Genomic DNA, 26,311 nt, shown 5'->3' on the forward strand with positions numbered 1-26,311 from the left:
TACATGCTCTGGAAAGAGAAAAAATAAGGTTTACAAAAAGAGGAAAATTCAGCACCAGACTTGCATTAGGAAGTTACTTAATATGTTCAGGGCTCATGCACATAAACACATAACTAGGCCCACAACCAATATTTGGTCTTGTTTGTTTTCACTGTTAATCCGGTCAGGAGACTGACTCAAAATCTGGTCTACACAGAGGAGAGCGCTTAAAATTACTCACTGTCAGTTTTTTCGCTAGCAAGTGTAGCAGTGTGTGCTCTGTAAGTGCAGGCGCACAGCTGTGCCAGCGGCTGCAGGCCAGACCACAGCTGGCTATAGTTAGGAGAGGGGCTGGGATGATGTGTTGTGGCACCGAGACGCCAGAATCCTACTCACACATAGAGGAAGTGACTTCAGAATGAGGAAGTAGGGGGAAAACGTTGTGATAGCTCTTCTTCAAGCTCTAATGCACTGAATGTTTTGATTTTTCCTTTTTATGCACGCCGTGTTAGCAGGATGTGGTAAGGAATAGTTGTGGCAGTGCAGCCTATAATACATTGGTTGGACTATGGTGTGTCTTTGCATTCTGTCTGTGTGTGTGTTACTAGTTCATAGCTGCTTTTGGCAATGTGCAAATGGAGCCAGCTTAATCACAGTATACTAGAGCAGTTTTTAGTAGCTGTAAAAGACCGCATCAGATTTAGTTTGCATCAGATTAAGTTTGTGAACTCAGCTAGAACATGTGGTACTCATTAGAACATTAACTGCTGTGTTGCGAAACGGTGAACTGAGTTTATGTGCTGATGCTGTGTCGTACAAACAGAAGGTATTTCTGTATGAAACAACAGAATGAAAAGTATTAAGCATGAAATGTGGTGCGTGAATGCAAGGTTTTCTTAAATATCATCATAATAAGATAGCGATGTTGACTGTGACTGCTAATACACAGTTCTTTCTGTCACAGACCCATGCTGAGGTGACCTTGGCTAAAGCAGACGCTGCCTTGAGACAGAGGGAGGCAGAGCTTGTCAGACTGGGGGCAGAGCACCAGGCGCTGAGGGCGGAGCTGACTGCGGTGAAGGAGGGGCTTAGTACCAGTACAGAGAGAGCTGAGAAACTACAGGAGGAAGGACAGGTAAGACTATGTAACTGAATTACAAAATGTCATGATATAATTCATATATCACTGGGAGTTCATCTGGTTTCTCTTTAGATATTCATCTCAGGCATTGTACCTTGTGAGACTTGGGTTTATGGCAACACCAGAAAAGGTGTTATAGGCTCGACACTTGGATCGCATGTAATTTACTTTTCTATGTCTGTCAGACCAAAGATCGTGCCCTCGCTGACCTGGAGACCAATAACCAACGTCTGAAGTTGGAGCTTCGAGGCCTGCAGGAAGACCTGGCTGTACAGGAAGAGGAACTGGCCTATCAGCAAAGAGAACTAGACCACCTCAGACAGCGCTACCACCAGCAGGACATACCTCATCATAACCAGGGATACTCACAGAAGGGTGAGTACTTGATGTGGTCTGACACACATACTCTTACCGTTATATTTTAACAAATATTGATTCTGCACAGCCCCATGGCGCATACTGCCTAATTATACCCAATTAATTATCAGCTTATTTGAATGTGATCGCATCGCCTCCCTTGTTGATTAGCCTTAATTTCTCCTGAAGAATAGAGTGATGTTAGTTTCTGGGCTTGCTAGTCAACTTAAATAACTGAACCATTAGCAAACATACTGTAGCTTATGTATACATACATGGAAGAAGAACTGGGAGCAAACCTTACACACATGCTCTTCTTCTATCTTGTTGGTAGTGTGTTGACTTGGTGTAATTGCACATCAAGAGTAGGCCCATACTCTCAAATGCAGATAAAAAGACATTGATGAAGCCCTGATGGTTGAATGGTCTGTCAAATAAACCAGACTGTTTATCAGCATTTGAGAGTGTGGGCCTTCTCCTCTCTTGATGCGTGCATAGAAGTTTGATAGTGTCCAGGTATCAAGGAGTGAAATGAGACTTGGCTCTTGAAGACTACGGCACCATGGCAATAAAAAATGATATTTTCATGATGTTAAGTATTTCTTCTTCTGTGTCAGATATTTCTCACAGAGGGTTTGAGGACGGCGTGTGTGTTTCTCGTGAAGAAGTCTCCCTGAGCTCGCCGGAGGTTCTAAGGAGACTGGAATGTTCCGAGGATAGAATCCCGGAAGGGTTCCACACCTCGGTTCTCTGCTCTCGTCTCTCTGAGCTCAGCGCTCTGAACAGCACAGGCCTGGATCTCCCCCAGGCCAAGACCTCACCCAGGGTTAGGATGGAGCCGCCACACTCCAGGACCATCACCCCGGATCCAGCCTCTCAGAGCAGCCGCTCCCTAGGCTCCATCTCACCCTCTGACAACCTCTCCATGCTCGACTCACTGGACGTTGACAAAGTACGTGGTCTAAACAGTTACATGCACGCTACCTTGTCGGAGGTTCTATAAGAGGCTTTCACTTGTTTTTTTCATAAGTCAGTTTTTGAAAATGCTTAAATACTTTTTTCAAAGTGTTTGTATGTTTTTTTTTTCCTCCCAGGTGCATGACTCTGAAACCCTTGACCTAACAGCGCCTCCATCTCCTCTCGGCTCCACCTCTTCCTTGTCAGCACCAGAATGGGCCAGCGATGGATATGGCAGCAGTGAGTCTTTGCCGACGGCTGTATGACTATTGTGTTCTGTATGTTATAACAAATATAGCAAAAAAGTATTGATCATTAACTCCTCTTCCCTTCTCTTGTGTCTCAGATGTGAGTTCAGAGTTGGGTTTGAGGCTGAGAGTGGAGCTGGAACAGACTGAAAGGCTGGATGCTCAGTTTGTTGAGTACCTCCGCTGCCGAGGCATGAACCCCACAGCTAACACAGACAGCGCTGCAGGCAGTATGAGCTACAGCGATGACCTGCTGTCACCTGAGCTTCAGGTAGGCTCCACTCACACACACACACTGTTGGAATGAGTGATCATTTCGTATAAAAATAGGCTCAGTTCTTACTCTGTTTCTCCATCTTTCTTCAGGGTCTGTTGAAGAAAGTATATCAGGAAAGCTGCAGAATTCTCACTTTGTCCCAGCGTCGTGCCACTTCCTCGTCCCAACCTCACGTCTCGGACTCACAACGCTTCTCACTGAATCAGACACAGTGTCAGTCAGATGATGGCACCCACCAACTGGACCGCACTGACAAATCGCCCTCCGTCCCCCCAATGGGCTGGCAGCAGGAGAAGAGGGCGCTGCAGGAAACTGTGATTGCTCTCCGAGAGCTGCTCTGTCGGATGGCACAGAGAGATACACATGTGAGTTCCTGTGGTTTTCAAGAAAGGGTTGACAAAAGTTACCAGGTTACACATTCCCCTGTCAACAGACCATTAAATGAGAGTGGAGTGAAAGTACATTTTACATTTTCCAATATTAGCTTACATCATTGCAAGTATGATTATTTCAATTTTTTAATTTGATGTGGGGGAATGTCCTTCACTTAATATCTGAATGTGCTGCACAGTTCCATTGAGTATCTGTGTTGATCACTTCCTTCTCTCTTCCCCAGACTGACTGTAGAGGTGATGGTGATTGGCAGAGAGAGCAGCTACAGATTGAGGGACGGGTTGAAACCCAACTGAGGGCGGAGCTGGAGGAGAGCCAGAAAAGGCTGAACTTGGCCCACAACGCTCAGCAAGAGCAAAAGAACAAAATACAATCACTCAGGTACAGTATACCCACACACTGAATAATGGCACACATGCACACCTTGCCCCTTATGTCGGACACAAATCTAATTGCGAACTGTTATTCTATGTAAGAACTGGACACACAGTATGTCCTCAATCACATTCTTTAAGACTCAGCATTTTGACAAATTTCACTGATGATTAAAGAGATGCCAAAGATGCAATCAACAACTTTTTTTATTATATATGCTAAAACCATGCAGTCTAGGCAATGGGGTGCTTATTTTGTCCCTAGCAAGTTTAATTTAAAAAGTATAGGAATGGAAAATTTTGCTTTATTTTTAAGACCCATGAAATTCTTCCTGTATGGACAAATGGCTGGTATATTTTGTCAGCTTGTACATCAATTCATGTGACTGACTAGCTGTTTAAAGGCTGAACTCCCTACTATTCAAATAAACATGTATTATGCAGTGTTATTGCATTGTGTTGGGCATCTTGGTGCCTCAGTTCATTTTGGTGTTACCATCTACTAGAATACAGCTTATGACCTTTCTCACATATTGTACTCAGTCTCTCCACCATCTTTTCTGTCACGCTTCGCTGCAAGCTATCTAGTAATACTATCAAATGCAGAAATGCCTGAAAAGTAATTTTAAAATTTTAATAGTGTTTATTCCTCTCCCAGGCTGGCTGCAGAAGAGGGTGAGGAGGCATTGAGGAGGGAGCAGACCAGAGTCGAGGAGCTCCAGCAACAACTGGAGCAAGAGAGAGCTGTCACCCTCTGCAAGGAGAGAGAGGAGGAGGCGAGGAGAGAGGTAAGACAAATGCAAACGGTTGAATGCACTTGATGTATTAGCCATGTCTAAGAAAAACCATGCTTCCACAGTGTTGTTTTAAAAGTCAAATATTGTGAAGAGCCCAGAGCGTGGAGCCAGAGTATACTTTAAGTTTTAGGTTTACCTTTACTACTCTGAAAGATGACCTGCCTCTCCCCTCCCCAGGCTGTTCGAGTATCTTTAGAACAGCAGGGGTCAGAGGTCGTGGCTCTGAAGGGTCAAGTGGAGCAGGAGAAAGTGGCCTGCAGCAACCTCAGACGTGAGCTACAGATAGAACAGTCCCGTAGTGTTCTGCTGGAGAAACGCCTAGATGACACCCATAAGGACCTAGAAGACGAACGCCAACGTTCTGCCCGGCAACAAGATCTCAGTTTGCAAGAAAGAAACCGGCTGGAGCGCCTCCGGACTGAAGCAGACTCTCGCTTTGCCGACGCCAACTCTCAGCTGTCTGATGCGCAGAGGAAGCTGGAGGAGGAGAGGGACCGTTGCTCCAGGCAACTTGACGAGCTCAGCCACAGACAGGAAGCTGACGCAGCCAGGGATAGGAAGTTCATCTCTGACTTGCGTACCCAGCTAGAGCAGGAGCGAAGGCAGGGGGAGGAGCTTGCAGCTGTGACTGACAGGCTGAGGGCTGAGCTACTGCAGAGCAGGAGGAGAGCTGAAGAGGAGGACAGGAGGAGGAAGGAGGAGTCGCAGAGGGAGCAGGAGGCCTCGACCCGGCATCGTGTAACTATGGAGACCCTCAAGGAGCAGAAACAGGAAGCCAGCCGTGCTTTAGAGGTGGAGCGAGAGCGTTCCAGACGCCAAGGGGCGGAGCTCGCAGAGCTGAAGGAGAGGCTGCAACTGCTGAAGGACAAGGAGAGGGAGAGGGAGGAGCAGTGGGAGAGGGAGAGAAGAAAAGAGAGGCAAGAGCAGATGGAGAGGGAGAGACGACAGGAGAGCACCAACAACAAACTGGTAAGATATCATCAAGCTGGTTTTGATATTCCTGGAGTATGCTGCTTTCCCATAATTAATGTTCATATTTCAAATATTACAAATACACACCACCTGATGAATGTTTCTGTCTGTAGTGTGAGTTGGAGTTGTTGAGACAGCAGGACCAGCAGCGCATGAAGGAGCTGCAGCACACTCTGGCAGAGCTGGAAAGAGAGGAGAGAGAGATGGCTGCTCAGAGGCTGTCTGGGCTGACCACAGCACATCTACACCAGGCGAGATCTTCCAAGCATCTGCATAATAACACCCAGACTGACAGCGGCCAGGCCAGCAGCACACTACAAAGCCAACAGGTGCACATGGAGTTACTGTTAGACGAGCATTGCAGAAGGAGAGGTCTTTGATAGTACATTTAACAAGTAATATTGTAGAAACCAGCTCCTTGTGAAGAATGTATCTTATTGACAGATTTTTGCCTACAGGAATAACGGTTACATCTGTTGTCATGGCGCTGTGGCACAGATCCGTGCACTTAATTTCTGTTGGTTGCATGATAATGTTGTTAATCTAGGAATATACGCTTACTCTACTCTTGTTCTCATAAATTGCTCTGGATAAGAACAATGGCTAAATGCCTTAAATGTAAAATTATGCTTTCTCTCTGTAGTCCTTCTCATCCTCATTGCCTTCCTCCGGTCTGGTGGAGAGGTTGTTGAAGGAGAACTCTGAGCTGACGGAGCGTGTGACAACACTGAGTCAGGAGAGGGTCACCCTCAAACACACACTCACCTGCCTAGAGCGACAGCTACGCCGCTCTGAGAACGAGCTTGCCAAGGTCACCACAGAAACGGAGAACAGACCCATCAATGATGCGGCTAGCCATGGCAAGGTGGGAAGGACACACACACACACACACACACACACACACACAATATTATACCATTCTTCATATCCAAACATACATAAGCATACATGAATACATTGGCAACGATTACAGTTGTCATTTCAACATGATTTCTTCAGATCTGCTTTTAAGGAACTGATTTTATGAGATCACATCACTGTATGTCCATACTTGACCTAAAAATGCCTTTTATGCAGTTTTTTCTGTGGCTATATTTATTTAAATCTGACTATTACCTTTTCCCGTTGTCACTGCCAATCTCTTGACATTGCTTGTATGTGCATTGTCGCTGGATTGCATCTGGGCTACATAGAAATTTTTATCATAATACAAACCTGACCAGTTCAATATCTGGTTTTGAGTAACAATGTGGATCCAAAACTGCCACTTAATGCATACGGTCTTAACAGGATTATAAGTGGCATTGAAATGACAAGTGTAAAGGTGGCCTATGTCACAAACTTTAACATTTACGATCATCTTCTTGGTTCTTGGTTATTTGTGTCATGCTTAAGTATCTCAATAATGAAAGGATGACGACCATCCTGTTTTTGTCTGCAGGTGCAGCGGTTGTATGAGCGCTACCTGCGTGCTGAGAGCTTCAGGAAATCTCTAGTGTACCAGAAGCGTTACCTGCTGCTGCTGTTAGGAGGATTCCAGGAGTGTGAGCAGGCCACACTGTGTCTCATTGCCCATATGGGGGCGCGCCCCTCACCTCCACTCACCTCCCAGCGCAGACCCCTCACACGATTTAGAGCTGCTGTACGAGCAGTCATTGCAGTCTCAAGGTAGGGAGTGTACCAGGGTGTACAAGTGATTATTTTTTTGTTGTTAAAGAGTAAGTGCAGATATTTGAGAGTGTGCATTGCTGTGTATAGATAAAACTGACCAGTCACTTTGTTTTTTTCAGGATGAGGTTCCTGACCAGGAAATGGCAGAGAGCAATTAGAAGATTATCTATATCTGGGACTGTCAATGGGCATGCTCCAGGTCAGCTCGGTGAACATATCTTATGATAATGTGCATCACATGACTGTGTTTATTTGTGTGGTTTTGTTTTTGGCCTACAACTAACTATATGCACATTGACAGTGGGTGCTGGGTTAAGTGCCGAACATCAGCTGGGAAGTAGAACCTGCACACCGAAGTATTATTTAACTCTTTTAATTTGACTCATAGATCATAGATCGAAATGTTGTCATGAAATAAAAGTTAAATAATACTTTGGTGTGCGGGTTCTACTTCTCAACTGTGGTTTTGTTTTTCTCACACTTCGTCTCTCTTATAGGTTCTAGAGCGGAAGTTTTAAAGCAGCATCAGCAAAGATCAAATTCTGAATCTTCACCGCCAAATAGAGACAGCAGTGCCATCCACAGAGAGACGGTGTCGACCCTCGTTCCACCAGTCAAATCGCCCTTCAGGTTGCACAACAGGTTGGGCCCCTCTTAAGCAAAGACTCTGTTCAGCTTGAGATTCAAAGTTCAAGACTTGCACAAATATATTAATTCCTCATTAATGAGCTCCCTCTTTCTTCAGGACATACTCCACCTCCACAATGGCCTCTGTGCATTCTGGGGGAACATCACATGATCCAGAGCGATCCCTGACAGAATATATCCACCATCTGGAGAAAGTCCAGCAACGGCTGGTGGGAACTAGGCAAGGTGAGAGGGATTAGATAGAAGAGGGAAGCACCAGGTGTGTGTAAGGACAAGGGACGGAGTCGAATGCACAAAGGTGGAGGAAAGGGAAGAACGGGAATCGATTCACTGTTAATTAGAAACAAACGGAGTATGAGGTCAACACTGGGTCCATGAGAAGTCACAGCATGTCCGTTACTTCATTTCATAGGTTGGGGGTGAACTGTCACTATGGAGACCTGTCTGTGTATTCATTGTACTCTTCCTCTATGGCAAACTGTCGCATTTACAAATATTAATATGGTATTTTTATTGATTGTAAGCATCTATGACTGATTGCACAAGGCAGTACTAAGAGCAGTATACATTAAGTTAAGTCCATTAAGTTTGGAATTACACTGGTGATGGTACCCTGAAAATTTCAAGAAATCCTACGCTGCAATATTAATTGGCACCATTTGTTGAGTCTGAGCACCTAATTAATTTGAATAATGGTATGTGGTATCACACTGGGAGATGTTATGGGCCATTGGGTATGTGTTTTTAAATGCAGCTCTTGTTCCAGGAAGTGTTTTTCCCATTCATTTGTAACTTAGGCTTCTCTGTTCTGTCAGTACAAGCAAGAGCATTTTTAGGACAAAGCCATGAATTTTATTTTTTTATTTTTTTATTTTTTTGATGGTTGGCGAAACACTTCCTGGGACCATGTTACCAAAAACCACGAAACCTGTGTGCTCTATCATCTCCCAACCCAGTAAGCGAGACTCACTTAGCCCCGCCCCCAAAAGAGGAAATGACGAGGCAGGGACAGGCAGCCTGTTCCCCTGATATGGTTGGTTATCGGCAGCGCTGGCTGCAGGAGAATGGGACGTGGCTGTACCTGAGCTGCCTGTCGCCCCTTTACCTGTACGGTCCAGGTGAGTGTGAGTGTAACGTACTCACTCCACCAAACAAACAAGTACCAGAATGCACCTCTCGGGATGGGTACTAACTTGTGTCAGCAGTCATTCTTGAGCACACTGTAGATGGACAGTTTGTCATGAGAGTAGTGTTTCAACGCAGGGGCATTTTCTCATGTCTTGTTTTACAGAACTGAATTGCGGTTGGTGGTTTTTGAGGTTCTGTTTGCATGCCTGTCTCACGTTCATTGATGTTTGATGTGTTACACTTTTAGGGATTCTGGATCAATTGGCAGCAGATCAGTATCGGCAGATATCCCCCTAAAATAAGATTTACTGGCCAACTCGGATATTCCATCATGTGTACACCAAAATATATTTATCAATTACAAATGGAGGACTTAGTTCCAGTGTGTTTTGTTGCATTGCTTTCAATTTACTCCTGACAAAATATAATGGTCGCCTTCTATAAGTGCACAATCCTAGTTGCTTGCTTGCATATTAATTCAAGACAATTATTTTCTTATTTTTTATTTAAATTCACAAAAAAGTGGCCAATAAGTATCTTCTGAAGGTAAACAAATGCACAGAAATATTCACCATAACAATTCTGAAATGTCCTCCTCCTTTCCTTCATGACTCGGAAGCTGATGTTTGTCCCGCCATCTTGCCGACCGTCCCAATACTGTAGGACAAAACAAAATAAGCTGCCTCATCATCTCCTTCATAGCAGCTTTGCCGGAGGAAACCCCCATACAAGTCGCTCCGCCCAACTAAATTTTAAGATGACATCAGCAAAAATAAGAGACATTGCAGCGAGGATTGTAATTGTAATTGGCATTGGCTGACTGTCCTCAAAGAAATATAAATAAGAAAATAAATTCAGAACATCACCAGTGGTTTTGTTTAACGTGTTTGCATGGATTTGTGGAAAAAAGATCTGACTTTGGCTGGGGTTTTTTTGTGTCCGATCCAGGTTCTTCTGTTCTCCACCCGCACCCAAAGAAGTCCGACCACTGAAGTCATGAATGTCTCCTTTCACCTTACGATCCCCAAACCGTCCATGCTTTGCACCCATGTGTACAAGTGCACAAAGGAATATCACATAGAAGTATTGAATTTTTGATGACGTCCTTGATTTTATAAATAAATTATTTTTTAAGATTTTCTATTGATTTTTCTATTCGCTGTACCTCAGCATTGTAAAGGTCACTCCTAATAAGTTGCTTTTGTTTTTAAATAGTGCTATTTGCTATTTTTCTACCTAAGTTTTATACCCGTTTATGCTCTGTAAATAGGTCTGCTGATGGCAACATTGTTCATCGTTCATGTGTCCAAATGTGTAATGCTTTTGCACTGGAAGGCTCAACATAGCTAATCGGTGTGTAAATGTACAAAGGTGAACTCTGTTTTTAATGATTTCTATTATTGATGTTTCTACCATAAAATTAATAAATATTTTAAATGTGATAACAAAATGCCAGAGCATTGTTTGTCTTTCATTGGGGCTCTTAATTCATACTCTTCTTGGGGTGGCCAGGCATGCCTAAGGTGGTGTTATATACACATTTTTCAATTTGACAAGCAAAATGAAAGGGTTTTTTGTTTTTGTTTTTTTTAAATCAGTTGGAGATATCCCACAGACCCCTCTTTACCTACGGTTCAGAGTCGCTCCTCTTGGAAATGAGAGACTATTTTGTGCTCAAGCTCACTGACCTGAAAGTCAATTAACTGACCCTCAGGTCAAATAACTGAGATGCTGATCATGTTATGTAATGAAGAAGTAACTCTTAATATCTGAGCCCCAGCCAATGATATTCTGATCTTCCACTGACGCTCATTGCCGCGTTGGTCAGAGGATGCGCTCGTTTAGCAGTCCTGTGACGCCGGGTTTTCAATTGGACGGTTTCCATTGGTCTGAATGTAAGATTCCGCCCACCCCTTTTCCTTTAGACACCAAAACGGTCGCACTTCGTGTTATCAACACTGAGTGACGCACGTCCTTTGCGTTTCATTACAGCGAGGCTAATGCTAAAGCTAACACTAAAGAGGGGAGTTAAATGGTGTGTCGTAGGTTGTGTTGTGACACTTTATCTCTTGTGAAATAGACCTGGCCCGTGTAGAAGACCTCGTTTCAATCTTCTTGTATTTGTCTGGGATGTATGGATGGATAGTTGACGGAATCTCGTCGCTCTTTGAGCCCATTACGGGGCAAAACCCCAGCGAGTGGCCTAGGAAGGGTAACGTTAGCGGGGAGACACACACGCGAGCTGGCGTGACAGTGAGGGCACAGCAGCAAGACAACCACGGTAGACCGGCGAAACGTAATTACCAGAGGTTGGTTATTGAAAATATCGGGCCATTTGAGTAAGATAGCTAACTGTTTTCTAACGTTAGTTGAATATTCAGTGCTGCCTTAACTCTGTTATCCGCTAGATCTGGTTACCAAGCTAACAATACGTTACCAAGTAGTAAGTTACGAGGTTAGCTAGCTAATGTCAGTTGGCTGGCATTGGCTGATTTAACTGTCAAAAACTAAGCTTGCCTCTTGATAGCAAGCTGTATATGTATGAATTTCATTTTTGTGCCATTCTTCATTGATAACAGTTTATTTTATTCTGTTTCAGCGTTTATGTCGCAGACAGTGTTTGTCAGAGCGAGCAGGTGGAGGTGAAAAGATGTAGGCGAGGTGTGTAAACAAATAGTTTTGCCATCATTTCTGAATTCTCGAACAAATGCAAATGTGGTGGCAGAAGGGAATATAATGATTGATTTGCTGCCTCTTGTGTTTTAGATGTAGTTATTAGCTTTGTGAAGAAGACTGTGGCAGGAGTAGCGGGTCTGCTCAGACTGCGGAACCCACTAACCAACTGCGAGAAGCATAAACATTATGAAAACACCCAGGTTTGTGCTCTTTTTTCTCTGTCATTCAGACACACATTTGTTCCTTGAACTGCTTACACATCTATATGAAAAGATTGAACAGTGAACAACTGCTTTCAGCTATCCCATAGATTTTGTGTAGACGTTGGAAAGTATATCAGGAACAATGCACAATTCAGTTCAATGCTCTGGCTTTACAATCATTTGTATTATCCTACTTGAATCATATCGCATTGCCTCCTTAGATCCAGCCTGTTACCCTGATGGGGATAGATGAGCTCCACACCTCATGGATGAACAGTTCTGACTGGAGGATGGGTAAGCAAAGACAACTGTTACTGCAGGAGTAGTAGAATTATAGTTTTGGGGGAGAAAATTATCCTTTTATATATCTGACTCAATCACATGTTCTGCTATTTTTTTTTTCTCTCATCCACACCCTTCTTTGCCTTCTCATCCTATTCCCCTCCCATTTCCCATGTTTCATTTGGTTGGTCTTTTTCTTTCTCTGCAGATAAACCAATGGGTGGACTGAATGAGAGGGAGAGGGGCGGTAAGAATCTCTTCCAGAGCTCCTCACCTCCTTTGATGAGGAAATACAGGCAAGTGGTCTGATGTTTGAGTTTCGCTTTATTTATCCAATACTGTACTGCCTTTCACTCATCCACTTTCCTGTGTTTAAAATTGTAGATCTGTATGCAACCACGCAAGCATCCATGTCTTATCTAAGTAGCATATTTTGGCACTTGTAATGCTCCCCGACTAATATATATTACCCCTCTGACTCCAGTGGGGCAGGGCTGCCTACAGGTATTCCTGACAGGGGGAAAGACAGAGAGAGAAGAAGTTCCCTTCAGCTGCTGCCCTCTAGGCCGGCTCTGAGGGTAACCAACCCAGACCTGACATGTAATGGCCTCGGACACAACCGCTGCTACAAGCCCAGTCTTACAGTGGAAGAGGTAAAATACACAGTCAGTTGACATAATGGTTGGATTTATACAATGGTACTTTATAATCTTGTATCATTTTTATGTTTTATTCAGTTTGACATCTTGCGTCTTCTTAACGCTACGCTGTGTGACATTTATGTAAACATACACCTGTCTTATCAACCTAAAGAACTGGGGCTGCAGCAGAGAAGAGCATCCCCTCCCCTCTGTTTGAGATGCCATAGATTCGCCCTATTTGCCCAAATTAAACTCTTGTGTCCTGTATGGTCACTGGCAGGAAATCTTCACTGTGCACAGGAAGTGACAAATTGAAACTTTAACAGTAACTTAACCCCAAAACCCAAATCTGTGGTGAAGCCTGACACCTAATGGTGAAAAGTAAGGTACTGAACTGGCCATTTGCTATTGGCTGGTCTTTGCTCCCAGGTGATGTCACCTTCTATAGAGTACAACAGGTGGTGACATTAACGCATTACATGGTTTCTGGGTATTTAAGCCTCAAAATTCAACCAGTTGCCTCCATTTGGGGCTGCCAACGTGCAAAGTTGCCTAGTGCAGTTTTAAGTAGTACTTAATTTAGTAGTTTTACAAAACCAAGAGAATCACCTGATAGATTGAGCATTGATTGAGCTTCAAGACTCTTCATACCCTGTGGCTTTGTTGGACTGCTACTAACCAGTTATGTGTCTGGATTCTTCCTCTAGGCCATAAAGCAGAATAATAAAGAGCATTACAGGCGCTTGTTGGAGATGGTGACGGAGAAATACAGCAAAAGCCAACCGCTGCCTTTCAACCAAACAAAGCCACAAGAGTGAGTGTAAACCCAGTATTCATGTGAAGATATAAGAGTCAAATTTCTCTAAGATCCATCTAACAAAATGTCCCAAAATCATGAGCCGATCAGTCCCCTCAGATTCTGATGCCTCTCCCTTCTTTCTTTTCTTTGCTACCAGTGAGTCACTTCTGCAGACTGAACACAGAGCTGCTGCTTCGGGAAGAGCCTGTGAATCTGTACCCAGGAAGGCAGGACACATTGCAGGTAAACACCTCTATTCACCATAATATACTCCAAAGAAACAGCTGTGAGTCTGTAAATTAATGTGTACTATTAATAATGCTTTCCATTTTGGTTCTTGAAATGCTACTTTTATTGCAAAGTCACAACACAGCAGCACCAATGAGAGATTGTTCTTTCTATCAACCATTAATAGACTCATTATGTTAATGGGTCGCATGGGTGTCACAAAATATGTTATAGCTCCCAGTTGGTTGTGATTACCTCCCATTTGCCTGTGGGACAGTTTCACAAAGATGTAACCCACTAACTAACTTAACCCCACTAATTAATAACTGACTAATAACCTTGCGCATCTCTCTCTATTGCACAGCTACCCCAAGTGTGTTTACATGGAGGAATGCATCTGTAACCAAGGAAGCCAAAGACAGGTTGGTGTGTGTGTATATAGGTGTGTGTGTCCTATTATGCATGTTCATGAATTATGATTATTTTTCTAATCTATATGATTCGTCTCCAGGAGGGGTGGCATGAGCTTCAGTAAGACGTTCAGTGGAGTTTATGAGGACACGCAGCATGTCAGATGTGGAAAGGTGGTCATCTCTCTTTTTCTCTCTCTCTCACATGTAAAAGTCTTCATTAAGCTATATGAATGGGGGAAAAGGAATACCATTATTTCTGTAACATCAACCGTCTCCCCAGCAGAAACAAGCAGCAGAGTTGGACCTCTCTACAGAAGTAGCGACTCGTCTCAATCTGGTGGACAGGGAGACTCCTGCTCTCACCCAGCCTGACACACATTGTGCACACACAACCCATACACGCCACATCGATGACGACCTACCTAGACTGACTAAGGTGAGATAAAATGTTTGCATGAGTGAGATTTGTTCTTACTGTGTGGAAGAAAGTATACATGCTACGGATGGGACAAAATTTCAAAATTCAATTTATCACAATACAAAGAAGTGACAATACATATCGTGGGGCAGAAAAATATATCGCAATATTAGCTAGATTTTATTCTTCTGTAGTAATCACAAATGAGACGGCTTGCCCATCACACTTTCACAAGCTCTCAGTGACATTTTAACATTTTTGTTTACATTCTAGCAAGCCAACGCCATTGCTAGAAAAATCTGTGGCTCAGAAATAAACCTAATTCTGTACAGTCATACTTTGTTGTCATTTAACTTTTATTTATTACATCGTATCGTGGTTCAATCGTGAACCTCACATCTCATATTGAATCGTATCATGAGATAAGCATATACAATACTAATACATACTTTTTCTTTTGGTCATGTGTTCACTGTGTGTGTGTGTGTGTGTGTAGGACATGGCAGCGGAGGTGATTCGTGCTCTGGCTCAGAGTGACCCAAATCTTGTTCTAAGTGCTGCTTTCAAACTCCGCATCACGCAGAGAGACCTGTCCACCCTGCAGGAAGGCAGCTGGCTCAACGATGAGGTACGATGTAGTAAGAGCACGACGACAATTTTAAGAGGTTTAAGTAGGGCTGGGCGATAAATCAATATTATCGTTTATCATCTTTCGGTGAAATCATATGGTGATTTTGGGATATCGTGACACAATTCTGCTGTCTAAATTGATGATAACAAGCAAATTTGATTTAAAAACTGACAAAATGAGATGTGAAACATTTTAAGGAATATTTGAAAATTTCAGTTTTGTTAGATATCACACCTAATATTGCCATTCGGTTCAATGGGATGAACATTGATTATTTAATGTGATTTTGCATATGTGAGCCATATCGTGATTATATCGATATTGGAAAAATCCTTACGACTATCCTGATATTAATTTCAACCACATCACCCAGCCCAAGGTTTAAGTATATACTGTATGTGATGTCAAGTATGATTTATTTCAATTCAAATTTAAATATAAGTACGGTCGGGTATTTATATTGCATTTTGTGGCTCATATTATATTTCCTCCGCCAAGGTGATCAACTTCTACCTTTCCCTGGTCATGGAGCGGGGCTCTGGCCAAGCAGCAGGATTGAAGGTCTACTCCTTCAGCACCTTCTTCTTCCCCAAGCTACGGGGCGGGGGAGGGGGGCAGGCTGGGGGCCATGCTGCCGTGAAGCGCTGGACCAAGGCTGTGGACCTCTTTCAGTATGATCTCATACTGGTCCCCCTGCATCTGGGCGTCCACTGGGCCATGGCTGTGAGTCAGAAAGTTCAGAACCACAATTACTTGCTAGATTTATGATTTGTTCCCTTATTTGTTTTTTGTTTTTTTACGTTTTTAAGTTGCTGCTTCTTGACATACGTTTTTCCATTTTTGACCTTTCTCTTCCTCCAGGTGATAGATTTCAAATCCCGGACAGTGAAGTCATACGACTCGATGGGCCAGAGGCATGATGACATCTGTAATCTCTTACTGTGAGTCTTCATCTCAAGTTATCCCACCATCATGAAGGCGTTTGTCATAAAATGCCCTGATTCTTGTGTAATTGGGGAAAATGACTTCATTGTGCCCGTTTCCCAGACTCTACCTGAAGGAGGAGCACAAAGCCAAGAAGGGCCGAGACCTGGATAGCACCAAATGGACCGTCGGCAGCTTGAGGGCCAATGTAAGTCAAAGTGGAAGGAATGACATCACATTTATCTGGGTGAAATGTGTCATCCTGTCCTGTGAGACTAAATGTACACTGTGCATTCCTGTACAGGAGATTCCCCAGCAGAAAAATGGCAGTGACTGCGGTGTTTTTGCCTGTAAATATGCTGACTATATCGCAAAAGGAAAGCCCCTCAGCTTCAGACAGGTATATAGGTTCACCTGTAATATAATGCATCTTCCACGCATTGTTTTTTACAAACACTGAAGGGAACATCTGTCTCTTTCTCCTTAGTGCCACATGCCACTCTTCAGGAAGTTAATGATTTGGGAAATCCTCAATCAGAAGCTGCTATAGAGGAACACAACAATCTTCTATCAATCAACCACCCAACAACACAGACTTTCTCAATGGGAGCAACATCTGTGTACAGTGACTACAAGACAATAAATGGGCCAAAGGACTGGGACTTCAAACTCGAACCCAGTCTCTTTGTTCTGGTCTCTAGAAATCAAACACTAGTCTTACTAGTTGAGTATGTCCCTTTACCTGTCAGGGACTTATTCACACCTAGTACTAATCTCTGAGTTGTAATTGGAGACATTATTGGGATGTGAGAAACGTATGTCTTTCACAGGCTATGGCACTACTGACTGAATGGCTTTTTTTATATTTTGACTTTGGATTGTTAGTTTTACTGTTCAAATACTGCCTGAAGTGCCTTCAGTGGATTAATCCTCTTGCGCTTAGCTCAACCTTAAGAGTATAATTTTGTCTATTTTGGGAAGCTACGTAGTAGCATACAACTCAAGATGTGTTTTGAGGAGCTTGGTTCTTATTTGACCGAGGCTTTGATTGAATCAAGCAGTTTCTGTTTCAGTTTTAGTGGAATATGATTGGACGAAATGATAGATCAAATCCCTCCCTTCCAGATCTTGTTGCAGACAGACAAATGCATGGTTGGGCGTTTGTTTATAGACATTTATTTTGCTGTAAAGTTTACAATTATTTATGTGCAGTGATTGGATGAGAAAGTTTTGTGGGTGTGTGTGTATAATTATTTTTTTGTTGCCATGAATGGAGCATACAGTATATAGTTACTTGCTATTTCCCCATAGCTAATATAAGGCTCTGATGGTCCATAAATTATTTCTGTGATCATACTGCACAAAGCTACTTAGGGCTACTACATTGACCTGTATACAGAATAGCAAACTACTGTACACACATGCATGTTTAAATCCATGCTAAAAACATCTGTGATATTTCCTGTAATAAAGTATTTCATTTTGTATGTCCAAGTCCAATTATATTATGTGTAAGCATGATAAATACATAAACACGCAATGATTGATGCAATGAATGAGAGTAAACACTACACTCGTTTAATTCCAGTTTCTTTTCCCAGCCTTTTTGCATTTCAGTGCACATCTATGGGAATGTAGTGTTTTGTGTTTATAAATTCCGTTCAACCTCGGCTTTTTTAACTTGTAACTGACATTTTTTTCTAAGAAGTTTGTGTTTTCTCCACTGAGATAGCTGATGTGTTGTGAGCGTTCTGGCGCAAACTGGCTGCCGTGCATCACCCAGGTGGGTGCTACACATCGGTGGTGGATGAGTTGAGTCTCCCCCCCATATGTGAAGCACTTTGAGTACCTAGAAAAGCGCTATATAAATGTAATCAATTATTATTATTAATTAATTATTACTCTACACTTTTGATTTGAAGTACAAACAAACTTACGTTCAAGGCCAGCGACCCAAAGCTCATACTTCGTAGTAACCAGAGCCATTGAGATGCAGCTAAAAGAGCTTTGAGCAGCTGATGGCAGCACATTCTTCACCAGCACAAGGTAAAGAGAGAAGAGAGACAGAATATCTTTTCAGAGAGAGAGGCTGTCAGAGGCCACGAAATGGAGTCGCATGAAGAAAAGCTCCAGAGAGAGAAGGACCAGGTGCAGACCATCAAGGCCTATGAGAAGGAGTACGAGGCCCTCCGCGAAACAAATTGGAACCCCTGCAAAAATATTTCAGAGCATGTCTGGGCGCTCAATGCCTCTGACGTAGAAACGAACTCCACAATTTGAGAGCCACTATGCTGCAGCTGGACAGCAAGTACGAGTCCTATTAAAAGGAGAACGAGGCCCTCCGCAAAGGCAATCTGCCCTTCTGCCAAGAAATTGAGGAACTTAAAGGATCGCTCTGTAGGCAGAAGGCTTTGAGCGCCCTGGAGCAGGCCAGTGAGCTCCATTCAGAAATGGAGGACCTCACAAAGAGACACCCCATTGAGAAGACTGTGCTTATGTCTCAAATACACCAACAGGAGAGCAAGCTGGAGGACTACAAGAATGAGAACAAGATCCTCCAGGAGCAGTTCAGCAAGCTCCAAGCCTATGCAGTGGAGACTTTGAGAGAAGTGCAGGAGCTCAAAGAGCTGGCCGCTAAGCTCAAAACTCAAAAAACGGAGGAGCTGGAAGGAAAGCTGCAGAGAAAGAGAGAGACAGCTTTGAGGGCCCAGGAGGCCTGTAAGGAGGAGGCTGCTCTCTACCAGCAGGTCAAACACAACAGCGCTGAGGCACAGGTGGCCAGCTCTCCAGAGGAAGTTACAAAAGAAGAAGAAAAACTCACAAAAAAAAAAAAGGCCAAGAAGCCGTCCATGCTGAGGAGGTTCTTCAATATCCTGAACCCTAAACGGAGAAGGGAGAAGAAAAAGGAGAAGCAGGACAGAATTTCAAGGCCTGTCAGAAGGAGCTCCTCCAACAAGAACCAGAGGAACTCGAGGGAGAAGGTGGAGTCCACTTCAAACAGTGACTCCTGAGCACACTGACACCTGTGTCAAAAAAATAAAAAATAATGTACTGTATGTTTTATTTCTGTAGAGCGTTTGAAACATGTAACAGTAATTGGATCTATAGCTGTTTTTGTGAAATGAACTGATGACCGACTAAGTTCACTTGCACTCAGGTAATAGAATACGACCACTGTTACCAACTTGGTGACTTTGTCACTAGATTTGCGCCTTTTCTGATCCCCTTGGTGATTTATTTATCAAAAGTGACTAGCGACAAATCTAGCGACTTTTTCTGATCGGAGTTAAGAACCTTCTAAACATTTGGAGTGGGAATACTGCCCTTATTCAAGAGTCTTTGGATAAACTTTGGATAAACTTGCAGATCAACAAGATCAACTTGCAGACTGTCTAATTGCATGTCGCTGGTTGCATCTGAATGCAAAGCAACAATTAAATTTGCAATGCAGTCATACTGAGTGTTGTGAATTCCCCATGTAGCAGAGACCGATCAGTTTACTTTGTGTATAGTTAGGTGCTATGTAAATTACATACGTTAATAGCATAAACTATCATTAATCCTAGATTTATTTACATCTTATCTGGATCAAGCTCATTGGCTGTCATTTGATTATAATCACCTGTTAATTCATTACAGTCACTTTTTACACTACCAGTAAAAGGTTTGGACACACCTGATTGAATGCACTATGTTTTTCATTATCTTTATGTCATTTTGATCTAAAGGCTTATGCTTAAATGCTTGAGATTTGTTTCTTTGACAAATATAAATAGTGAAGTTGATGCCTATGTATGAATTTCTTTCCAAAGCCTTTGCCTTTCCATCAAGGCAAAGGGCGGCTGCTTTAAAGAATCTAAAATAGAAGATAGTTTTGATTTGTTTAACACTTTTTTGGTCACTGCATAATTCCATTTGTGTTATTTCATAGTTGTGATGTCTTTACTATTATTCTAAAATGTGGAAAATAGTAATGGTGGTGTGGTGATGTAGCAGAATACTATGAATAGATGGAGCCCAACTTTTGTAAGAGACCAGGTGGCAGCCTCAGCCTGTGTTTACTCCCCACTGTCACAAAGAATATTCAATTTAAGATTATTTCAAATATGTTGAGGTTATAGCATAATATCCTTAAAGGTATTTATTGCTTGTTTTAAAGGTACAGCAGGCGGGCCAGGTCTCAGGAGCAGGACGTTCTGAAGCAGGGTATCCACGTTCCTCAGGCCCTGTGGCTGGACCTGTGAGGCTTCTCTCTGCCCTGCAGAAACAAACCAGTCTGTCCTCTGACAGTTATAGAGCGCCATGCATTTTCAGCCAAAATCAAAGGTAAACCTCCACAACCAGTCCTCCCTACAATCCAGCCTGCACAACCAACACCTGGCCAGCCGCCATTTCTCCTCCCTGCTGTTCGGTTCCCTGCAGTTAAGTAGTGTTGCAGATGTTGTTTTTAAATGTCTCAGCAACAGGTAGCCCCAGAGCTACCAGCCCCACCACCACCACCGATTCGCCAACGACATACACCATACACCACCACCACGCAGGAAGAGGAAGTCAAGTTATACTTATGACTTGGATATTTTGGTACTTATTCCACCTCTGCCAATTTTTTTTTTTTTACCTTTTCTCCAGTCTTGGCTTAACGTTTTGAGGTAACACAACATGGAATGTGACTGTACATTGGTACATTAGTATAAACGGAACAAGTAAATAACAGTACCTAAGTTGTTTTGTCAATGTTTTTTTTTCTTGTATTGATACTATGAGTGGCCTATATCGTTGTCTTAATTTTATTTGTCTTTATTCACTTTTTGCACTTTTACCATACTTTTCATGCTTTGTTTATAAATAAAGTATTCTTCATTTATAACATTTATAAATTGTTCATTCATTCATTCTTATTCCTTTATTATTCCTTATTCCTTTCCATTTACATTGCTTTATTTATATTAGTATTCTAATGTATTTATTATGTACACATTGTAACAATATGTTCTTAATAATAACAGCAATAATGATGCAACTTAACTGGTTACAGCTCCAGCATTATGGCTCTACAAGTAAAATAAAAAGTGATACAGACCAGTTTCAGTATTTATGGCTCTGTACATAAAAGAAAAGGTTATACAGGTCACAGCTTCAGTATTATGGCTCTTTACTGACACAATGCCCGACCATTTTCTAAATAAGTGTGAAGTGAGTTGCCAGGCGTGCAAGCATTGCATTGCTAAACCTTTAGTCGTGAAGACTAAGGCAGAACGAGACCAGTTACAGGTAAGGTGGCTGACAAGAAGGCACATCAAGGAGTTAGGCCCCTCTTTCTTCATACCATTCACATCTGTGTTTCCACAGATGTGAATGGTATGAAGTTGGCACATCAGGCTCCTTAGAGAAAAATCATGACAGATGTGAAGTGTGTGAGATGGTGGTCAGTGTGACACAACAGTACACAGTACTGTGCAGGCTACACAAACTTGTATTACTTATCAGTTTGCATGACAGTTATGTTGCCAGCTGCCGGTCGAGGTAACTCTTGGTAGTGTCATCCAATCACATCTCGGTCCGCTACCAAGGAGGTTCTATATTAACCAGCTACCAGCAACGCAGCCTCTACCCAGAGCCATTGAGGGTCTCCATGATCCGCCATTGCTGTAAAATAATTGGCCTGATGAAGTGAATGGAGGTGACGCAATTTTTCTCTCAATGGCTCTGGCTCTGCCTCTACCAAGATTCTACCAAGAATTGACCAATCGAAATCCCCTCAGCTATGGGACCAATCAGAGGACGTCTAGCCACCAACTAGGAAGAAAATAAATCGCTAGCTCCGTGTTACAGCCAGCAGCATTACGTATTTGTTAGGCATTTGCCATCTAGCTAACGTTATATGTTATATCAATATGAGCGACAACGAGAAAGATTTCAGGGAACGGGTGAGTTCTGATCATAAGAAAATACCAGTTGCCCGAACGACGTTAAGCTAGCTAACGTTAGCTAGCTAGTTGCGTAGGCAACAGATAACTAATGGTAACTAGAGGCAGTGCAGGTCTGAATCGCCAACAACTTTGATATTGAAAGGATTAGTCTTAATGCTAAGAAAAGACTGTTTCACATAACGTTGGCATTTTGTATGAGAAATCAGTAATGCCAAATCGTATCACGTAAATTGTTCAACCTGGCTAACTAACGTTAGGTAATGTGGGGCTAACAGTTTGTGAGCACAGCAGACCGGTGTGACAGCTGGCCATATTAATGCCGCAAACTAGTTAGCCCACACTTACTGGGGTATCTGTATCATTTACCTTTGTGTTATGTTGAGTTTTGTATCAAATAAATTAGTTCAGGATCAACCAAGAGCATAGCAAGCTAAGTTACAAATGTGTATGTAATCTATGTTATTCTCCTGGTTTTGCTGATGTTTTTTCTTCACAGCCTTTACAAAAACAACATCCCTTATCATCCTTGTTTGTTTTTTTGTTAAGGTTGAGGTTGGAAGAAGGAAAAAGGCGGAAGAAGTTTCAGATGTGAAGTTGTTATTGTTTGATGAAGCTGATGGTGTTGATGCATGCTAATGTATTGACGTTTGGAAGCTGACAGACGCAAGCAAGATTTCCCCACTGCTAGAGTGGTGTAATGGCAGATGGTAAATGGGGAAGAGGAGGAAAAAGAAGTCATAATGTCAAACAGAAGAAAGAAGAAAGGAATGGTTGTTTTGACGTTATGAAGTTAAAGAAGTTATGAAGTTAAGATCAGACGTGTACGGGGGTATGAGTAATTTCCTAATAGCCTGTTATGTTATTACTATAATTCACCCTGTTTCTCTCTCTCTCTCTAAAGCATGCATGACTTTTCCTTTCTTTAACACAAACATCACTGGTCCATAACATGCAGGTTTATTTTCATTCAAACTGGATTTAGCTAAATTAGGTTGTCTCTATTTGACTGAAATATTTCTTTTAATTTTCTGTATGACTTTCCTTAGGCAAACTGTTATAGGCTGATTAAATGTAAAATATTTGTAACTGCTAAATGCCACAGTGCTGTGGACTCCTTTTTAAAGGGTCATGTAGAAGGCGTGAGTGAGGTCCCCTCCTGGCTCTTTATTCCTGGTTGTTTGGCTGCCTGCTGGCTGTAGGGTGTATCTGACCTGTGCGCTGCCTGTCCAGGACTCACGGTCTGGCTCAAGGAGTGTGTCTCCTCGGGGCTCTGGGAAATCCGCCAGCCGCTCACCGGCCCATTCCCCAGCACGCTCCAAAGATGGCTCCCGCCATTCCAGGTCCGAATCTCATTCTCGATCCCAGTCCAAATCCAGGTAAGACAGGATTTAGTTTTAACATACAGTGTGTAATGGGCAGTGTTTTTCAAAGGTGGTTGTAACATGTGGGTTCAAACACTAGAAATTTTAAGCTTAAGTGTATGACGCAAGTGAATGACAGACAGACAGAAGGCTAATTTTATCATATCCCTTCCCAGGTCCCGTTCCCATCGAAGCTCACGCAGGCATTACTCCCGTTCTCCTTCCCGCTCCCACCGCCGGCGTTCCAGGAGCCGATCTCGTAGCTGGGAATACCGCCGACATAGGAGCCACAGCCACTCCCCCATGTCAAACCGCCGCAGACATGTTGGCAACAGGGTAGATCCTGCTACTTAACTGTCATTTGATTTCTGTGGGTTTTTTTTTTGTTTCTTTCTTTTCACACTCCTCTCCTCTGCTTCCTCTCGCAGGCCAACCCGGACCCCAACGCCTGTCTGGGCGTGTTTGGACTGAGCCTGTACACCACCGAGAGGGACCTGAGGGACGTGTTCTCCAAATACGGCCCTCTGAGTGATGTCAGCATCGTGTACGACCAGCAGTCCCGCCGCTCCAGGGGCTTCGCCTTTGTCTACTTTGAAAACTGCGAGGACTCCAAAGAGGTAGGGAGGATAAGATAGATGCATGTATTTTCACTCATGTAAAGGTGATTCTTTACCCTACACACAGCAAGTCTGAGATGAGTTAAGAATCAGTGATTTGCTATCTGATCAGAAGTCTGTAATCTCAACTGCCCTTAAAATTTTTAAGTGCTCAGAACAGTTCTGGCTTCTGTGTGTTCCAATATTGCACACCCCCCAAGTACCTAAAAGGCACTAGCACACTTGTTTTTTAAGTGTAAGAGAAGATGAGGTGAAGAAGTCACTGCAGACTGCCCCATTTTTAACAAACATACCCATAGATAATATACATACGCAATAAGATGCAAGTTATGTCTTCGCCTTATGAGACACAAGGTCCAGCTCTATGTCGCTGTGCCTCTCTCAGGCCAAGGAGCGGGCTAATGGGATGGAGCTTGATGGCCGCAGGATTCGAGTGGATTTCTCCATTACTAAACGAGCCCACACTCCCACTCCTGGAATCTACATGGGACGGCCCACATAGTGAGTGTTGCTCGGCCAGGCGGCTTGGTGTTTGAGAGCAGGGATGTTTGTTTTTTTTGGAACGTGCTGACTTTTGTTGCTGTGATACCCTACCAGGTGAAGGTAACCTCTCCCTTCTGTGTGTGTTTGACAGTGGCGGGGGGCCCAGCACATCGAGGCGTGCGTCTAGGGATTACGACAGGGGCTACGACAGAGGCTATGACCGCGGCTATGATCGCTATGACGACAGAGACTATTACCGATCATACAGGTGTGTTCTTCCCCTAATGATGGCCTGTTTGTCCCAATCTGCTGTTGACCCTGATTGGTCCCATGGGTGATACTAAAGGCCTGAGTTGTGTTTCTGTTGCTCTCCCCACAGACGCAGATCTCCATCTCCTTACTACAGCTCTAGAGGGGCCTACCGCTCTCGGTCCCGGTCACGGTCCTACTCACCACGTATGTTTAAACTACGATTTTGACTATTAGTTGGCATCAGAGATCAGTTTTGATTTGCTGCATATAGTTAATATGAAATTACAATATTCATGTAGGTTTTGCACATACTTCCTAGTACTAGAACACTTTACATTATGAATTGTTTATTGAAGTTTAAATATTTTATCAGCAAAAACAATAAACCAGATATTTGAAATATGTCTATGCCTCTTGATAAGGATCTAGTCCACCATACTGTAGTTCTCTGCTGAAATGCCTCTCATGTTTCCACAGGTCACTACTGAGCAGAAAGGAAAGATAAGTCATCGACAAATTTTAATATTATTGTTTGGGGGCTTGTTTAATTTTATGTCCTGACCAGATTCAAACAGTTTTTTAAGCTGTTGTTTTATGTAACATTTTAAGTAACTAATGCAATCATGGTCCTAAAGGTACACTGTTTGGGTTCACATGAAACCATTTGTAACAATCACAAATGCCATTTAAAAGAGGGCTGGTCAGTATTTGCTAGACTCAACAGGGGTCTGAGCTCATATATTAGCAGGATTCTGTATGGCAAGTTTTTATTACATTTTATTTACATTACAAATTATAATTTTGCTCTGTAGCTGGTTGCTTAAAAACTATGTTGGATCTTTGTGTTGCTCTTGAATATGTTTCAAATGTTCTGTTTCTCCTTAATTTTGTCTTTTCATTTGTGTACTATACAGTATTTTTTTTTTTTGGTTGTATTTAAACAATAAAACATTCTTTGTTCATGCCTTTGTGTTCTGTTGTTTTAATAGTCACTTGTTCCAGCAGTTTCAGTTTGAAGTACCATCAAATATCATTTTGCAGTAGTTCAGATGCTGTTGCTTTTCTTGACACAAAATACAAATATTACTACTGGTACTATACTTACACACTGCCATTCCACCTTAAACCAACATAATGAAGGAAGATACAATACTATACAAGTACAAGCACTCAAGCAGATTCATTCTGACACTTTTGACTCTGAATGATCCTCCCTTCATAATGTACCCTTCCTAAATATTTCCATAGTGTGACAAAGGTTTACTTGCTTTTGGTAAAAACAAAAAACAAGTTCATGTGATAATTGATCAGATCAGCGTTCTCTAAAGAAGAACAAAAGCACTTGAACAAGATACATTATTGGACAAAGACTGAAATTCAGCTCCACAATGTGAACACAGCCTAACACTCTCGATGGGAATAGAAATACTGCATATCTGATGAATGGGATGCAAGAGCCACTATAAAAAGGCCCTAACCTAGAGGTTAGTTGTGCACATGCGTAACCGTGC

The 26,311-nt window shown here is 42.7% G+C and overlaps 3 protein-coding genes across 5 annotated transcripts in view; all 3 read left to right on the forward strand.

Annotated features, from left to right (window-relative positions):
• The window catches only part of pcnt (pericentrin), a 39,364-nt gene extending 28,985 nt beyond the window's left edge, over positions 1 to 10,379 (forward strand). For both annotated transcript variants that reach the window (XM_071517419.1, XM_071517420.1), the window contains 16 exons: positions 944 to 1,114; positions 1,306 to 1,495; positions 2,095 to 2,429; positions 2,572 to 2,674; positions 2,781 to 2,953; positions 3,049 to 3,324; positions 3,576 to 3,733; positions 4,385 to 4,514; positions 4,701 to 5,492; positions 5,609 to 5,824; positions 6,139 to 6,360; positions 6,937 to 7,163; positions 7,286 to 7,365; positions 7,664 to 7,808; positions 7,912 to 8,039; positions 9,891 to 10,379. In XM_071517419.1, coding sequence (XP_071373520.1) covers positions 944 to 1,114; positions 1,306 to 1,495; positions 2,095 to 2,429; positions 2,572 to 2,674; positions 2,781 to 2,953; positions 3,049 to 3,324; positions 3,576 to 3,733; positions 4,385 to 4,514; positions 4,701 to 5,492; positions 5,609 to 5,824; positions 6,139 to 6,360; positions 6,937 to 7,163; positions 7,286 to 7,365; positions 7,664 to 7,808; positions 7,912 to 8,039; positions 9,891 to 9,934 — 3,390 coding nt within the window. In that variant the 3' untranslated portion in view covers positions 9,935 to 10,379. The remainder of the gene's footprint in view (positions 1 to 943; positions 1,115 to 1,305; positions 1,496 to 2,094; positions 2,430 to 2,571; positions 2,675 to 2,780; positions 2,954 to 3,048; positions 3,325 to 3,575; positions 3,734 to 4,384; positions 4,515 to 4,700; positions 5,493 to 5,608; positions 5,825 to 6,138; positions 6,361 to 6,936; positions 7,164 to 7,285; positions 7,366 to 7,663; positions 7,809 to 7,911; positions 8,040 to 9,890) is intronic.
• A 526-nt stretch (positions 10,380 to 10,905) lies between these two features.
• Positions 10,906 to 17,634, forward strand: senp2 (SUMO specific peptidase 2). Of its 2 annotated transcripts, none has more exons than XM_071517422.1 (17): positions 10,906 to 11,251; positions 11,542 to 11,603; positions 11,709 to 11,818; positions 12,043 to 12,115; positions 12,312 to 12,399; positions 12,588 to 12,756; positions 13,452 to 13,558; positions 13,701 to 13,786; positions 14,136 to 14,193; positions 14,283 to 14,355; positions 14,465 to 14,620; positions 15,099 to 15,230; positions 15,732 to 15,956; positions 16,095 to 16,174; positions 16,281 to 16,365; positions 16,462 to 16,557; positions 16,645 to 17,634. In XM_071517422.1, the coding sequence occupies exons 1-17, from the start codon at positions 11,073 to 11,075 to the stop codon at positions 16,705 to 16,707; spliced, it is 1,842 nt and encodes a 613-aa protein (XP_071373523.1). In that variant the 5' UTR covers positions 10,906 to 11,072; the 3' UTR covers positions 16,708 to 17,634. The 2 variants fall into 2 exon arrangements, with proteins under 2 accessions (XP_071373523.1, XP_071373524.1); XM_071517423.1 differs by having other exon boundaries at positions 14,468 to 14,620.
• Positions 17,635 to 22,051: 4,417 nt separating this feature from the next.
• LOC139642552 (transformer-2 protein homolog beta-like) lies at positions 22,052 to 25,601 on the forward strand. Its single transcript, XM_071517424.1, has 8 exons — positions 22,052 to 22,084; positions 23,318 to 23,463; positions 23,625 to 23,784; positions 23,877 to 24,065; positions 24,451 to 24,566; positions 24,700 to 24,816; positions 24,928 to 25,004; positions 25,278 to 25,601. The coding sequence occupies exons 1-8, from the start codon at positions 22,052 to 22,054 to the stop codon at positions 25,286 to 25,288; spliced, it is 849 nt and encodes a 282-aa protein (XP_071373525.1). The 3' UTR covers positions 25,289 to 25,601.
• Positions 25,602 to 26,311: the final 710 nt, after the last annotated feature.

The sequence above is a fragment of the Centroberyx affinis genome, unplaced genomic scaffold, assembly GCF_046629955.1.
Source record: "Centroberyx affinis isolate AG114_WGS23_722 - 3 ecotype Tasmania unplaced genomic scaffold, CSIRO-AGI_Caff_v1 ptg000491l_1, whole genome shotgun sequence".
NCBI lineage: Eukaryota > Metazoa > Chordata > Actinopteri > Beryciformes > Berycidae > Centroberyx > Centroberyx affinis.